The 16,124-nt window shown below is 41.9% G+C and overlaps 1 protein-coding gene across 3 annotated transcripts in view; it reads left to right on the top strand.

Annotated features, from left to right (window-relative positions):
- Positions 1-1,050: 1,050 nt before the first annotated feature.
- LOC106567996 (transcription factor 7-like 1-B) overlaps positions 1,051-16,124 on the top strand; it is a 32,840-nt gene continuing 17,766 nt past the window's right edge. The window contains exons 1-4 of one of the 3 annotated variants that reach the window (XM_014137975.2): positions 1,061-1,357; positions 1,864-2,058; positions 2,198-2,276; positions 3,157-3,323. In XM_014137975.2, coding sequence (XP_013993450.1) covers positions 1,873-2,058; positions 2,198-2,276; positions 3,157-3,323 — 432 coding nt within the window. In that variant the 5' untranslated portion in view covers positions 1,061-1,357; positions 1,864-1,872. Of the gene's footprint in view, positions 2,059-2,194; positions 2,277-3,156; positions 3,324-16,124 lie in introns of all 3 variants that reach the window. The other 2 variants (XM_014137966.2, XM_045692163.1) reach the window with 2 other exon arrangements.

Raw genomic sequence — 16,124 nt, 5'->3', positions numbered from 1 at the left:
TCACATACTCTCTTTCTATCTCATTATCTCTTTGCTGTTGGTGAGCAGTTCTCTCTCCCTCCTTTTCTATCCCTGCCATCCCTCTCTCGCTCTCTCTCTTGTGCACGCTCTCTCTCTCTCTGTGTGTAGATGAGCACCCTCCAGCTTCCTCTTTTACACATGCACACGCACCCACACACCCACACACACACACACATACTGAACATACACTAGCTTTCTCAGGAACAAAAGAGGAAATTCCTTTTCACCAATGTACACAGACAGACATAGAGGTGTAGACACAAATACACACACACACTATTTCAGATGCAGTCTAATCCCTTGTCTCCTTTGCTCGTTGGTGGGTGGTTTTATTATGAGGGAGGGGGGCATGACACTCATCATTCCCAACACCCCCATCACACACACATGTTTGCACTACACACACATGCACAAACACACTATTGTGCAGTAGTATTATGTTAGCTTGGAAATGCCTGTGGTTTGCTAGAGGGTTGAGTGTCAAATATATATAGGGGGGGGTGTTAGAGCTGATAACAGACCAAGGGAGGCTCGGGTTACAGTCCCACAGAAAAAAGTACACACACAAAGAATAAAGAAAGAAGGAGAGCGGCATTATCAACACCATAATCTTCATTATAATCATTAGCCTACCATTACATCCTTCAGTTCTCTCCTATGAATATGCACATGAAGCCAGCTGGAATCCAATATAATTCAGTGTGGTGAAACAACAGTAAAACTGAGCGATATTCAGTGGGGATGCAACCTGATTTGTATTTTTAATTGTGTGCCACCCTATGGGACTCCCAATCACAGCCTGATGTGATACAGCCTGGATTCGAACCAGGGACTGTAATGACGCCTCTTGCACTGAGATGCAGTGCCTTAGACCACTGTATCACGGGTGATCTGGCTGGGAATCCAGACATTGCAAAGATGTACTTTCCCCCTGACCAATATTTTTTTTCAGCTCAAGAAATCAGATGGGGAAAAACTCCTGGCGCCATTGACATACATCGTTGATAGCTGGACTGGAATTACTCTGCCCAAACGTTTTCCCTCCTCCCCCAGTCTTCCCTCCTCGCCCACCCCACTTTCTTCCTCCACTCTCCCTTCTCCCCCACCCCCAGTCTCCCGGCGGCGGCCTAGCTTTTCCTTCCACTCCACCTCAGAAACACCAAGCGACTTGTATTATTTCCCACGCGACCATATACACGCTACACAACCAGCGACTAACTTTTTCTCAAACTCGCAAGGATTGCATTTTCTATTTTTGAGGGATAATGGACGACAAAATAATTAAGAAAGTAGGCTTGTGAGCTGACTTTTCTTCGGGCTGATTTTACTCGGGAGGGTAAGTAGGAGGAGAACGTATGTGCAGGAGGACAAACTTATGTGCGTGCGTGTTTTAAACTTCTGCGACGTACAACTTTCCATTGTTTTCGTTTTCAGTTTTAAGAGGTTGCTAGTTGTTTTTACACCAGTATACGATTATTCGTGAATTAAACTGTTTGGAATCGTCGATGTGGGTTGTAGCGTTAGCTAGTTTTTCTAGCCCAAAATAAAATACGCGACAAGAAACGAGTGGAACAACTCCAGGAATCAACTAGCTAGTTAACTAGTTAGCTTAGCATGGCTAACTAACGTTAGCTAGCTAACACACTGAACAGTCGTTGGATGCTTATTTTTGCAGAGTTTGCAACAACTCGTCTTGTTCATGGCTAATCTCGTTACTACCACTGGAAATCGTGGTATTCCAAATAATACAGGGAACTAGCTAGCTAACGTTAGCAGGGTGTTTTGAAACTCGGTGGGTACGACATCACTTCCACGGCAAGACAACAGTGAGTGTGTTTTTAGAAATTCAAGATGCCGCAGCTGGACGGAGGAGGAGGAGATGATTTGGGAGCCAACGACGAGTTGATCTCGTTTAAAGACGAGGGGGAGCAGGAGGAAAAGACTGCCGAGAATGTGTCATCTGAGCGGGACCTGGACGATGTTAAGTCTTCACTGGTCAACGAGACGGAGAACAACAGCAGTTCGTCTGACTCCGAGGTAGCTAACTTTACTAGCTAGCCAGTTAGGGACAGAAGATTGAATCACTATATAAACAACTACAGTACTAATCCCTTTCTTCTAGCTACCAATCTCCAGTGTTTTTTGGCAAACAACGTTTGTGTGTGTTTGTCAGCAGGCAGTCAGTCATAGACGTCCCCAGCATCACATACCGGATTGGGAGAGTTATGTCAGACAGAGAGAGTTCGTTGCAGAAGGTAAAACACCACAAACTCATAGTAAAACTATAACACTGTTTACCTGTAACTCTCACTTTGATCCTTCATATGAGTGCCCCCTGCTCTCCCCCACTGTTCTCTATATTCCCCTCTTCATCCTCTCCTCCTTTCTCTCCCTCCCAGTCCATTCCTTTATTTCTCAATTCATTTAAAAAAGCTGTGTTGAAAGAGTTAGGTCATCTTACACCCCTTACAAGAAATACAGTACATATAGCAATAAATGAACAACCACAAGCAATCTTGCCTTGGCTGCAGCTCTGCAGGGTGGTCACTAGCTGGCACAGTCATACAATCTGATTTGAAACATAACCTTAAACACACTGCAAACCCGAATGCCTAAACTTAAATTAAGACCAAAAAGCTACTTTTTGTTTATATGAATTTTTGCGATATAGCCGATTTTGACTTTGCAGCTAGAACATCTAGTGGAAACCGCTCAGTTCTTCCTCCAGAATCCTCCTCTCTCCAGCCTCCTTTCCCCCCCTATCTCCCACACCCTCCCTTTCTCTCAATTCAATGAGCCCTGTTGACAAGAGAAGTCACTGTCTTACATGCTAACAAAGCAACTAAACAGATTATAATTGATTGACAACAACCCATCTCTAGTCTATCCTCCAGCTCTGAGGAGGCATGGTTGTTGAAGTTAACTCAGTCTCAATTTTTTATTCAATTTAGGGGCTCTATTGGCATGGGAAACATATGCTAACGTTGCCAAAGCAAGTGAAGTAGATAATAAACAAAAGTGAAATAAATGAAAATTAACACTAAACATTACACTCTCAGAAGTTCCAAAAGAATAAAGACATTTCAAATGTCATTATGTCTTTATACAGTGTCTCTCTCTCCCTCTCTCTCCCAGCTCTGAGGAGACAGCAACACGACAGTGGATTGTTCAAGGCATCTCTGTACGCTGGCTATCCCTTACTGATGATCCCTGACCTGGGTAACCTAGCCAACCTGGGCCACTTGGGGAACCTTGGCAACCCCTACCTTTCTCCTGGAGTCCTCTCACCCGGCGCCAGGACGGTGAGTCAGTCACATGCACGCAGGAACATGCATCACAAACTGCCACTCTGTAATTGTTCTTATTTTTGCAAGTAAGGCTGCTGTACCACCATAGCTGTCTGTGTGGTGTATGGTCTGTGTGTGGTGGCTGGCGGTGTGTGTATCGACTGTGTGGGATGTCTGGTGTGTGTTATAAGGGACAGTGAATGATGAGTTGTGTGTGTGCGCTCTGACTCTGAGCAGTGTGATCTATCTCATAGCGATTAATGGTGTGTTAACACACTGGCACTACCGCAGCAGACAGGCCTCAACACAGCCCTGATATAAAACACTGCTGCTGGAATGTGTGTGACTGAGTGTGCGAGGGGGGAGAGAGAGGCTACAGTATTTCATCACCATCCATGTGTAACTATGCTACAGTTGTAGCTAACGTTGTTTTTTTTTGCTTTCTGTGTTTTGGGATTGAGGCTAGAGGTCGACCGATTATGATTTTAACCCCGATACCGATTATTGGAGGACCAAAAAAAGCTGATACCGAATAATCAGCTGTTTTTTATATATATTTGTAATAATGACAATTACAACAATACTCAATGAACCCTTTTATTTTAACTTAATATAATACATAAAATCTATTTAGTCTCAAATAAATAATGAAACGTTCAATTTGGTTTAAATAATGCAAAAACACTGTTGGAGAAGAAAGTAAAAGTGCAATATGTGCCATGTAAAAAAGCTAAGGTTTAAATTCCTTGCTCAGAAGAACATGAGAACATATGAAAGCTGGTGGTTCAATATTCCCAGTTAAGAAGTTTTAGGTTGTAGTTATTATTGGAATTATGATGCCTCGACTATTTCTCTCTATACCATTTGTATTTCATACACCTTTGACTATTGGATGTTCTTATAGGCACTTTACTATTGCCAGCCTAATCTCAGGAGTTGATGGGCTTGAAGTCATTAAGAGCACTGTGCTTCATGCATTGCTAAGAGCTGCTGAAAAACGCAGTGAAGTGCTGTTTGAATGAATGTTTACGAGTCTGCCACTGCCTACCACCGCTCAGTCAGACTGCTCTATCAAATATCAAATCATAGACTTAATTATAAAATAATATCAAATCCGGAAACTATCATTTCAAAAACAAAACGTTTATTCTTTCAGTGAAATACGGAACCATTCCGTATTTTGTCGTATGGGTGGCAACCCCAAGTCTAAATATTGCTGTTACATTGCACAACCTTCAATGTTATGTCATAATTATGAACAATTCTGGCAAATTAATTCTGGTCTTCGTTAGGAAGAAACACAGTTGCATATACCCTGACTCTGCGTGCACTGAACGCAAGAGATGTGACACAATTTCCCTTGTTTTTTCGCGAAGGTGCTTTTGTTAAATCGGCACCCGTTTGGCGAAGTTGAAGTAGGCTGTGATTCAATGATAAATAAAATAAGGACAGCGGAGTCAATCACCACCTTCCGGAGACACCTGAAACCCCACCTCTAAGGAATACCTAGGATAGGATAAAGTAATCCTTCTAACGCCCTCCCCCCCTTAAAAGATTTAGATGCACTATTGTAAAGTGGTTGTTCCACTGGATATCATAAGGTGAATGCACCATTTTGTAAGTCGCTCTGGATAAGAGCGTCTGCTAAATGACTTAAATGTAATGTAATGTAATAAATTAACAGGCACTGCATTGATTATATGCAACACAGGACAAGGTAGTTAACCTAGTATTATCATCAACCATGTGTAGTTAACTAGTGATTATGTGAAGATTGTTTTTTTTATATGATAAGTTTAATGCTAGCTAGCAACTTATAATGGCTCTTTGCAGCCACAAGGTCATTTTGACGCTACACTGGCTTAACAGGTGGTCGGCCTGCCAAGCAGTTTCCTCATGGATTGCAATGTAATTGGCCATAATTGACATCCAAAAGGCAGATTACCGATTGTTCTAAACTTGAAATCGGCCCTAATTAATCAGCCATGCCGATTAATCGGTCAACCTCTAATTGATGCCCTCTTTGGGTGTCTTCACTCTGAATCGTGTATGTGAAAGGAGACAAAAAGCTAACATTCCGATCTAAGGTTTTATAAGTCTGATGTGGAAATGTTTCCCCTCGACACAACTGGTAGTAGTGGCTCTTTTTCCGTATACATTAACTCCACACACACCCTGTCTGCCTGCCTTTGCATTCCCCTCCCCAGGTATTAATGGGATATTGTTGTCATTAGGAGGAGGGGGAGAAGCTGAATGGACCTAATACTGTTCTCAACAGGAGATCATCCCCACACACAGTGGTTGATACTCCTTCCTCCTCCCCAGACTTCCTCCCCTATTAGATGGTGATAGAGATGCCCACTTCTCTGTCTGAGAGAAGATAAACATACTAATGTTAACCTCTTAAATGTAGGGATGCACCAATATTACATTTTTTGACCGATACTCGATAATACATTTTTTTTGCGGCCTTTTTAGCATTCTAGTACAGTTATAGTTGAAACACACACACACACACACACCAAACGTTATTTTGTTGCCATTTACGCATGTCCCCATTACCAGTAAAGCATAATAAAATCCTCTTTCTTTCACTTACTTGCTGTTTCGTTGTTCATTTGTTTAATCGTTTCATTCTCAACCAGGATTTCATCATACATTTCAAGCAGTGAAGTTTCAGCTCTGTCTGTCCGTGCCTCTTCTGTCGGGGGGCCTCTTCAGCGCGCACTGTCACTGTGTTTCCATCTTGTCCAGCTGTGTCATGTAAACCCTGTTTCTTGTCTGCATCGAAGTAGCGGTCCTTGTACCTAGCATTGAGCATGCTGACGACAGAGTAAAGAGGCTCAGAGAGAATGACACAAGTCGCTTGTTCACAGCCTCTAGCAGAGTACTTTTGCAAGTTTTGTTGAGCAGGCATCAATGCCATGACAGAGGGTATCACGTCTGCTGCAGGCGCAGTTGATGAGCTTATTTCTCCAGTCTGTTCAAATGGAGCTAGGAGTGTGTTCATGTTTCTAACATGTTCTCAAATGCCATTGAAATGGCAGCAGCGGTATGAGAATCAGCACATTCTTGAGCATGCAATAAGGCTTTCCTCAGTACGAAATCCTTGTCGACACACTGCTGTTAGACTCAGCATACTCATGGGGCTGATATCGCTGGTCCAAATGTCAGTTGTGAAGCTAATAGCAGTGATGCCCATAGCAAGTAGCTCATGAATGTGCGTTTCAACGATACTGTGTAACTCCGGTAGGGCAACATCTTAAAAATAGTGCCAGCTTGGTAGTGTGTACTGGGGCTTGAGGTGCCCAACCAGTCGGCAAAAGCCAACATCATCCACGACAGACAACGGTTGATTGTCAAGGGCAATGAATTCCATTATCTTGGCGTTAATGGATTTTACCTTTGAGTTGTCTCGCTGAAATGTTCTTACTCTTTCAAATGACTGCTCAACTTAAACTTGTTTAGTTGTTGGAAGTGTGCACCTAGTTTTTTTTTCTGCTTTTGTTCTACGTAGTCGCTGAACGTCTGGGGGTGATACACTTTCAAATGAGTAATTAGGTTTGTGGTATTGAAAGATTTCACTTTCTCCCCTCAGGAAATAATAGCAGCACAAACGTTGCATTTGGCCTTTTTGATATCTTCCTTTGAAACTTCAAAGTAGATCCACACAGCAGACATTGTGGGCTAGGTTAGGAATACTGTGTTGCGCGTGTAGCGTTGTATTTTTTTGTGGCGTCATTACGTCATCTACCTACGTTATATAGGTATGCATGTGAGCTTTGACATCGGTGTTAAACTAGACATTGGTCCGATGTTGGCATTTTTGGCTGATATCGTCCGATTCTGATATGCATACCGATATATCATGCATCCCTACTTAAATGTAAAGTCCCCATATTTGGGGAGCCTATTAGATTTTTTTATTAAATTCAGTCTGGTATGAGAACGGTAGCCCCTAGCTGCAAAAGCAGGGTGTCTGCAGAAAGCTGAGTATCTTGATTATTGATCTCTGCCTTAAAATCTTTGGTGTGACCTCAGCCTGACTAACCGGTGTCTGTATGTAGCCTCGCTACTTTTATAGCCTCGCTACTGTATATAGCCTGTCTTTTTGCTGTTGTTTTATTTCTTTACTTACCTATTGTTCACCTAATACTTTTTTGCACTATTGGTTAGAGCCTGTAAGTAAGCATTTCACTGTAAAGTCTACACCTGTTGTATTCGGCGCACGTGACAAATAAACTTGGATTTGACTAACTACAATATATGGGCATACAAATGTATAAGGGCAGGCCAAGCCAATGACCTCATTTCAAGATAGTTGCTACCTACATTCCTGTTAGCGCTGTGGAGCGTAAACAAAATAAACACAGAATACGTCGATTCACACCGAGAGCCGGGACTCTGCAGATCATGATGATGTCTTATTTGTCTGCCTGTGACCAACTGTTATTGATCACCAGCCCTGAGATTGAAAATGTTTATTTTACACAATGTTTTTATCAAACAGCAAACATCTTACAAGGTAAGCTTCCATTTGGTCTGTGTTTGAGCTACATGGGGGTATGAAATGAATCCTTAGGTTGGTAGGAACAAATCTACCCTATTGCCAATGTTATCTGATGATCTATGACTTAATGGCAACATTGAATGTCCACCAAGTGACTTTTGCTCATCATAAATATGCCGTCGCCTGCTTACACGCCGTAGGCATCCATTACACAGGGTATTGGCTGCTATGGCACCTTGACAGTCTTGTAGCCAATGGGATAAGCTTTTCAGGGATATGCAGTTGGCCTGGGTGGGACAAAGCAAGGCCTAGAACCTTTTATGCGTAATGCGAACTATTGCTACCTGGCTCAGAGACGAGACGCACCGAGCACGCTACATTACATTGTAAACAGATTTCCTCTATAATTTCATCGCTTTAGCATAAAATATCACTTCTCAAGGAAGAAAACAAAGGGGGGGGGCTAAGAATATCGAACAGGAAGCTAGAAAAAAGGCAGCTATGTATACCGATCTCGGAACAGGGGAGCGATTTGGGCAATAAATTATTATTTTGACTCAGCCGAGGAAGATTGCTTTCTAGAAGGATTGGATCCACTTTTAGCTCTGTAAGTAAATTATTTTCATGACTTTATATCATTAATTTTCTAAATGCATTTCATTTTTTATAAGTTGTCTGTTATTTGTGCTTTGGATTTAGTTTACATAGGCCTATGTAACAAGTAATTTAAATGTTATATATTTCCAAAGTAGTTATTGTCTATGTTTCATATTAGTTCACTGTTCGAAGTTTCATCCTTGTAACTTTGGAGAGGCCACTAAACTCTCCTAGCCATTGTTTATTTGTGGTTCTCACTGTTTGCATTGTGTCCTTAACACCTATGAGTCACTGTATAGATACAATTTAGGCTTGGTGTGTTTACAGTAAAATGTTGTAAATTTAGTGACCTGTAATTCTGTGTCTTCAACAATATCCCTTTATTTAATTCACAACAGAGTGGAGGAATCTGGATTTGGATAATGACATTTGGGAGCCATCCCTCCCCAGCAAGCGCCCCCGCTGGTCAACTTCTTCACCCACACTGCTATGTCAATCACCCCATCTGATGGTTCCACATCCACTTTTAATAGACCCCTTGAAAAAGAAAACGGGGTCTTGTGGCACCATTCATCCTAACAGAATCGGTTTCCCCAAGACCTAGGTAAACGACATGACAAAGAAAGCAGAGAGGAGGACCATACGGTCGATCAGGACTAACAAGCTGCTTTTTGTGAAATGGAAGATCACTAGGGAAGTAACCATACTCACCACACAGCATAAGGCATTCAATACAACCATGTCTCAAGGAGGGTGAAAAAATTACTGTTTCTATGAAGGACTACAATGCTGTCATGGGGGGTGTCGACCTATCTGATGCTCTGATAGGCTACTACCAGGTCCTCCACAAGACCAGGAAGCGGTAGAATAATTTTTTTATTTCACCTTTAATTAACCAGGTAAGCTAGTTGAGAGCAAGTTCTCATTTACAACTGCGACCTGGCCAAGATAAAGCAAAGCAGTATGACAGAAACAACAACACAGAGTTACATGGAGTAAACAAGCGTACAATCAACACAATAGAAAAAAAGAACGTCTATACAGTGTGTGCAAATGACATGAGGAGGTATGGCAATAAATAGGCCATAGTAGCAAAGTAATTACAATTTAGCAGATTAACACTGGAGTGATGGATGAGCTGTTGGTGTGTAAGTAGTGGTACTGGTGTGCAAAAGAGCAGCAAAGTAAATTAAAAACAATATGGGGATGAGGTAGGTAGATTGTGTGGGCTATTTACAGATGGACTATGTACAGCTGCTCAGATAGCTGATGTTTAAAGTTAGTGAGGGGAAATGTAAGTCTCCAGCTTCAGGGATTTTTGCAATTCGTTCCAGTCACTGGCAGCAGAGAACCGGAAGGAAAGGTGGCCAAAGTAGGTGTTGGCTTTGGGGGTGACCAGTGAGATATACCTGCTGGAGCACGTGCTACGCATGGGTGTTGTTATCGTGACCAGTGAACTGAGATAAGGCGGAGCTATACCTAGCATAGACTTGTAGATAACCTGGAGCCAGTGGGTCTGGCGACGAATATGTAGCGAGGGCCAGCCGACTAGAGCATACAGGTCGCAGTGGTGGGTGGTATAATGCGCTTTGGTAACAAAACGGATGGCACTGTGATAGACTGCATCCAATTTGCTGAGCAGGGTATTGGAAGCTGTTTTGTAGATGACATCACCGAAGTCGAGGATCGGTAGGATAGTCAGTTTTACTAGGGTAAGTTTGGCGGCGTGAGTGAAGGAGGCTTTGTTGCGAAATAGAAAGCCGATTCTAGATTTGATTTTGGATTGGAGATGTTTGATATGAGTTTACAGTCTAGCCAGACACCTAGGTATTTGTAGTTGTCCACGTATTCTAGGTCAGAACCGTCCAGAGTAGTGATGCTAGGCGGGCGGGCGGGTGCGCTCTGAAGTTTCTAAAACTGTTTGAATGATGTCTGTGAGTATAACGGAACTCATTAGCAGGCGAAAACCTGAGAAAAATCCAACCAGGAAGTGGGAAATCTGAGGTTTGTAGTTTTTCAAGTGATTGCCTATCCAATATACAGTGTATATGGGGTCATATTGCACTTCCTAAGGCTTCCACTAGATGTCAACAGTCTTTAGGACGTTGTTTCAGGCTTCTACTGTGAATGGGGAGAGAATAACAGTTGTTTGTATCAGGTGTCTGGCAGTAGGCCATGAGCTCAGTCGCGCGCAGCAGTGAGCACGAGCTCTGTTGTCTTTCCTTTCTGAAGACAGGAATTATCCGGTTGGAATATTATTGAAGATTTATGATAAAAACATCCTAAATATTGATTCTATATCGTTTGACATGTTTCTACAAACTGTAATTTAACTTTTTTGACTTTTCGTCGTGAACAAAACAAAATTGAGGTATTTGGACTTAAATATGGACTTTATCGAAACAAAACTAACATTTATTGTGGAACTGGGATTCCTGGGAGTGCATTCCGATGAAGATCATCAATGGTAAGTGAATATTTATAATGCTATTTCTGACTTTTGTTGACTCCACAACATGGCTGGTATCGGTATGGCTTGTTTTGGTGTCTGAGCGCTGTACTCAGATTATTGCATGGTGTGCTTTTGCCGTGAAGCTTTTTTGAAATCTGACACAGCGGTTGCATTAAGGAGAAGTTTATCTTTAATTTTGTGCATAACACTTGTATATTTTATCAAAGTTTATGATAAGTATTTCTGTAAATTGATGTGACTCTGCAAATTCGCCGGAGTTTTGGAGGCAAAACATTTTGCCTTATGGCAAGGTGTGCCATCATGCTGGAAAAGGCATTGTTCGTCACCAAACTGTTCCTGGATGGTTGGGAGAAGTTGCTCTCGGAGGATGCATTGGTACCATTCTTTATTCATGGCTGTGTTCTTAGGCAAAGTTGTGAGTGAGCCCACTCCCTTGGCTGATAAGCAACCCCACACATGAATGGTCTCAGGATGCTTTACTGTTGGAATGACACAGGACTGATGGTAGCGCTCACCTTGTCTTCTCCGGACAAGCTTTTTTCCAGATGCCCAAAACAATCTGAAAGGGGATTTATCAGAGAAAATGACTACCCCTGTCCTCAGCAGTCCAATCCCTGTACCTTTTGCAGATTTTGCAGAATATCAGTGTCCCTGATGTTTTTCCTGGAGAGAAGTGGCTTCTTTGCTGCCCTTCTTGACACCAGACCATCCTCCAAAAGTCTTCGCCTCACTGATTCCAGAGGCTGATCCAAAACATCGCCAGAGGAGAAGAGGTATTCGGAGTGGACTTCTCTGGAAGGATTTCCTTCCAATGAGACATCAGGAATTGTAACTAACTCTGTTTCAAGGAAACATTGCTCTCTCGGGATGTACTCTCTGAGTCCGTAGAGCCATTTGGGTTCTCAGTTCATCGTGCAGACAGGAATAAATATCTCTCTGGGAAGGAGGAGGGCGGGGGTGTATGTTTCATGATGAACTACTCATGGTGTGATTGTGATCACATACAGGAACTCAAGACCTTTTGTTCACCCGACCTACAATATCTCACAATCAAATACTGACCGTGTTACCTCCGAAGATAATTATCTTTGGTTATAGTCACAGCCGTGTATATTCCCCCTCAAGCCGATACCACGACGGCCCTCAAAGACCTTCACTGCTCTTTATGCAAACTGGATCTAGCTGGTATAACTGAGTCAGGTTTGTAGGCCTCCTTGCTCGCACACGCTTTTTCAGTTCTGCCCACAAATGTTCTATAGGATTATGGTCAGGGCTTTGTGATGGCCACTCCAATACCTTAAGCCATTTCGCCACAACTTTGGAAGTATGCTTGGGGTCATTGTCCATTTGGAAGACCCATTTGCGACCAAGCTTTAACCTCTCTTGGGCAGGTCCCACCCACGGGACACACTATTCAACAGCCAGTGAAAAATCAGAGCGCCAAATTCAAAATGTCATAATTCAAAGTTCTCAAACATACGACTATTTTACACCATTTTAAAGGTAGACTTCTCCTTAATGTAACCACATTGTCCGATTTCAAAAAGGCTTTACGGCGAAAGCATAAAGTTAGATTATGTTAGGACAGGTACAACACAAGAAAAACCACACAGCCATTTTCCAGGCAGGAGAGGGGTCACAAATACCAGAAATTCAGCTAAAATTCAGCACTAACCTTTGACGATCTTCATCAGATGACACTCCTAGGACTCAATGTTAGACAATACATGTATGTTTTGTTCGATAAAGTTCATATTTATATCCAAAAACAGCAATTTACATTGGCGCGTTATGTTCAGAAAATATTTTGCCTCCAATAATTCTGGTGAATCAGCACAACAATTTACAAAAATACTCATCATAAACATTGATAAAATATTAAACTGTTATTCAAAGAATTATAGATAACCATCTCCTTTATGCAACCGCTGTGACAGATTTAAAAATAAAAATAAAAATCTTCACGGGGAAAGCACATTTTGCAATAATCTGAGTACGGCGCACAGAAACATACACTAGGCAATACAGATACCCGCCATTTTGGAGTCATCTAAAATCATTAAATATTCACTTGCCTTCATCAGAAGGCACTTCCAGGAATCCCAGGTCCACAATAAATGTTGTTTTGTTCGATAAAGTCCATAATGTATGTCCAAATACATCCTTGTTGTTTGCGCGTTCAGTAAGCTACTCCAAATGTAGGAAGCGCGCCCAAAATCTCATGACGAACAGTCAAAACAATATATATTTACGTTCGTTGAAACATGTCAAACGTTGTATAGCATCAATCTTTAGGGCCTTTTTAACCTCTTACATCTAGACGTTCCGCTAGCGGAACACCTGCTCCAATATCCAATGATAGGCGTGGCGGCGAATTACAAATTCCTCAAAAATACAAAAACTTAAATTTTTCAAACATATGACTATTTCACAGCATTTTAAAGACAAGACTCTCCTTTATCTAACCACACTGTCCGATTTATAAAAAGGCTTTACAGCGAAAGCAAAACATTAGATTATGTCAGCAAAGTACCCAGCTAGAAATAATCAGACACCCATTTTTCAAGCTAGCATATAATGTCACAAAAAAAAAAACACAGCTAAATGCAGCACTAACCTTTGATGATCTTCATCAGATGACACACCTAGGACATTGTTATACAATACATGCATGTTTTGTTCAATCAAGTTAATATTTATATCAAAAAACAGCTTTTTACATTAGCATGTGACGTTCAGAACTAGCATAACCCCCGCAAACCTCCGGTGAATTTACTAAATTACTCACGATAAACGTTCACAAAAAGCATAACAATTATTTTAAGAATTATAGATACAGAACTCCTTTGTGCAATCGAGGTGTCCGATTTTAAAATCGCTTTTCGGTGAAAGCACATTTTGCAATATTCTGAGTAGATAGCCCAGCCATCACGGCTAGCTATTTAGACACCCACCAAGTTTAGCCCTGACCAAACTCCGATTTACTATTACAAAAGTTTGATTACCTTTGGTGTTCTTCGTCAGAATGCACTCCCAGGACTGCTACTTCAATAACAAATGTTGGTTTGGTTCAAAATAATCCATTGTTATATCCAAATAGCGGTGTTTTGTTCGTGCGTTCAAGACACTATCCGAAGTGTAAATAAGGGTCACGAGCATGGCGCATTTCGTGACAAAAGATTTCTAAATATTCCATTACCGTACTTCGAAGCATGTCAACCGCTGTTTAAAATAAATTTTTATGCCATTTTTCTCGTAAAAAAGCGATAATGTTCCGACCGGGAATCTGCGTTTAGGTAAACAGACGAAAGAAAATAAAGCATGGGGTCGACTCGGGCACGAGCCTGAGTCTGACAGTACTGTGACCAGCCACTACCCAAACGCGCTACTTTTTTTCAGCCAGAGCCTGCAAAGCCACGATTCAGCTTTTTGCCACCTTCTGAGAGCCCATGGGAGCCGTAGGAAGTGTCACGTAACAGCAGAGATCCCCTGTAATGGATAGAGATAATCAAGAAGGGCAAGAAATTGTCAGACAGGGCACTTCCTGCATGGAGTCTTCTCAGGTTTTGGCCTGCCAAATGAGTTCTGTTATACTCACAGACACCATTCAAACAGTTTTAGAAACGTTGGAGTGTTTTCTATCCAAAGCTAATAATTATATGCATATTCTAGTTTCTGGGCAGGAGTAATAATCAGATTAAATCGGGTACGTTTTTTATCCGGCTGTGTCAATACTGCCCCCTAGCCATAACAGGTTAACATAAAACTTCAATAATATTCCAGACGGATGATTCCAATGTCCTGAAAAAAGATTTGGAACACAGCTACCTCTCACGTGAAGCGCGCCAATGAACTCATGTCCTTTCCTGAGTCACCAACTTCCCGGCCTTCTTCTTCGCTCTCTGTTCACTGCAAAAGCCTGAAACTAGGTTCTAAAGACTGTTGACATCTAGTGGAAGCCTTAGGAAGTACAAAATGAACCCTAAGTCACTGTGTGTTGGATAGGCAATGACTTGAAAAGACTACAAGCACCAGATTTCCCACTTCCTGGTGAGATGTTTCTCAGGTTTTTGCCTGCCATATGAGTTCTGTTATACTCACAGACATCATTCAAACAGTTTTAGAAACGTCAGAGTGTTTTCTATCCAAATCTACTAATAATATGCATATTCTAGTTCCTGGGCCCGAAGTTGTAGGCCGTTTAATTTGGGTAAGTTTTTAATCCGTGAAAATACTACCCCCTACCCTAGAGAGGTTAACTTCCTGACTGATGTCTTGAGATGTTGCTTCAGTATATCCACATAATTTTCCTCCCTCATGTGGCCATCTATTTTGTGAAGTGCACCAGTCCCTCCTGCAGCAAAGCACCCCCACAACATGATGCTGCCACCCCCGTGCTTCACGGTTGGGATGGTGTTCTTCGGCTTGCAAGCATCCCCCTTTTTCCTCCAAATATAACGATGGTCATTATGGCCAAACAGTTCTATTTTTGTTTCATCAGACCAGAGGACATTTCTCCAAAAAGTACAATCTTTGTCCACATGTGCAGTTGCAAACCGTGGTCTGGCTTTTTTATGGCGGTTTTGGTGCAGTGGCTTCTTCCTTGCTGAGCGACCTTTCAGGTTATGTCGATATATGACTCGTTTTACTGTGGATATAGATACTTTTGTACCTGTTTCCTCCAGCATGTTCACAATGTCCTTTGCTGTTGTTCTGGGATTGATTTGCACTTTTCTCACCAAAATACGTTCATCTCTAGGAGACAGAACACGTCTCCTTCCTGATCGGTATGCCGGCTCTGTGGTCCCATGGTATTTATACTTGCGTACTATTGTTTGTACAGATGAACGTGGTACCTTCAGGCGTTTGGAAATTGCTCCCAAGGATGAACCAGACTTGTGGTCTACATTTTTTTGGGGGGGAGATCTTGGCTGATTTCTTTTGATTTTCCCATGATGTCAAGCAAAGAGGCACTGAGTTTGAAGGTAGGCCTGGAAGTACATCCACAGGTACGCCTCCAATTGACTCAGGCTAATTTACATCATTTATCAGAAGCCTCTAAAGCCGTGACACAATTTTCTGGAATTTTCCAAGCTGTTTAAAGACACTTAAGTCGACTGTGCATGTAAACTTCTGACCCACTGGAATTGTGATACAGTGAATATATTACAAGTGAAATAATCTGTCTGTAAACAATTGTTGGAAAAATGACTTGTGTTGTGCACAAAGTATAGTT

The sequence above is a fragment of the Salmo salar genome, chromosome ssa01, assembly GCF_905237065.1.
Source record: "Salmo salar chromosome ssa01, Ssal_v3.1, whole genome shotgun sequence".
Taxonomy (NCBI): Eukaryota; Metazoa; Chordata; class Actinopteri; order Salmoniformes; family Salmonidae; genus Salmo; species Salmo salar.
This window is presented reverse-complemented; position numbering and strand designations above follow the sequence as displayed.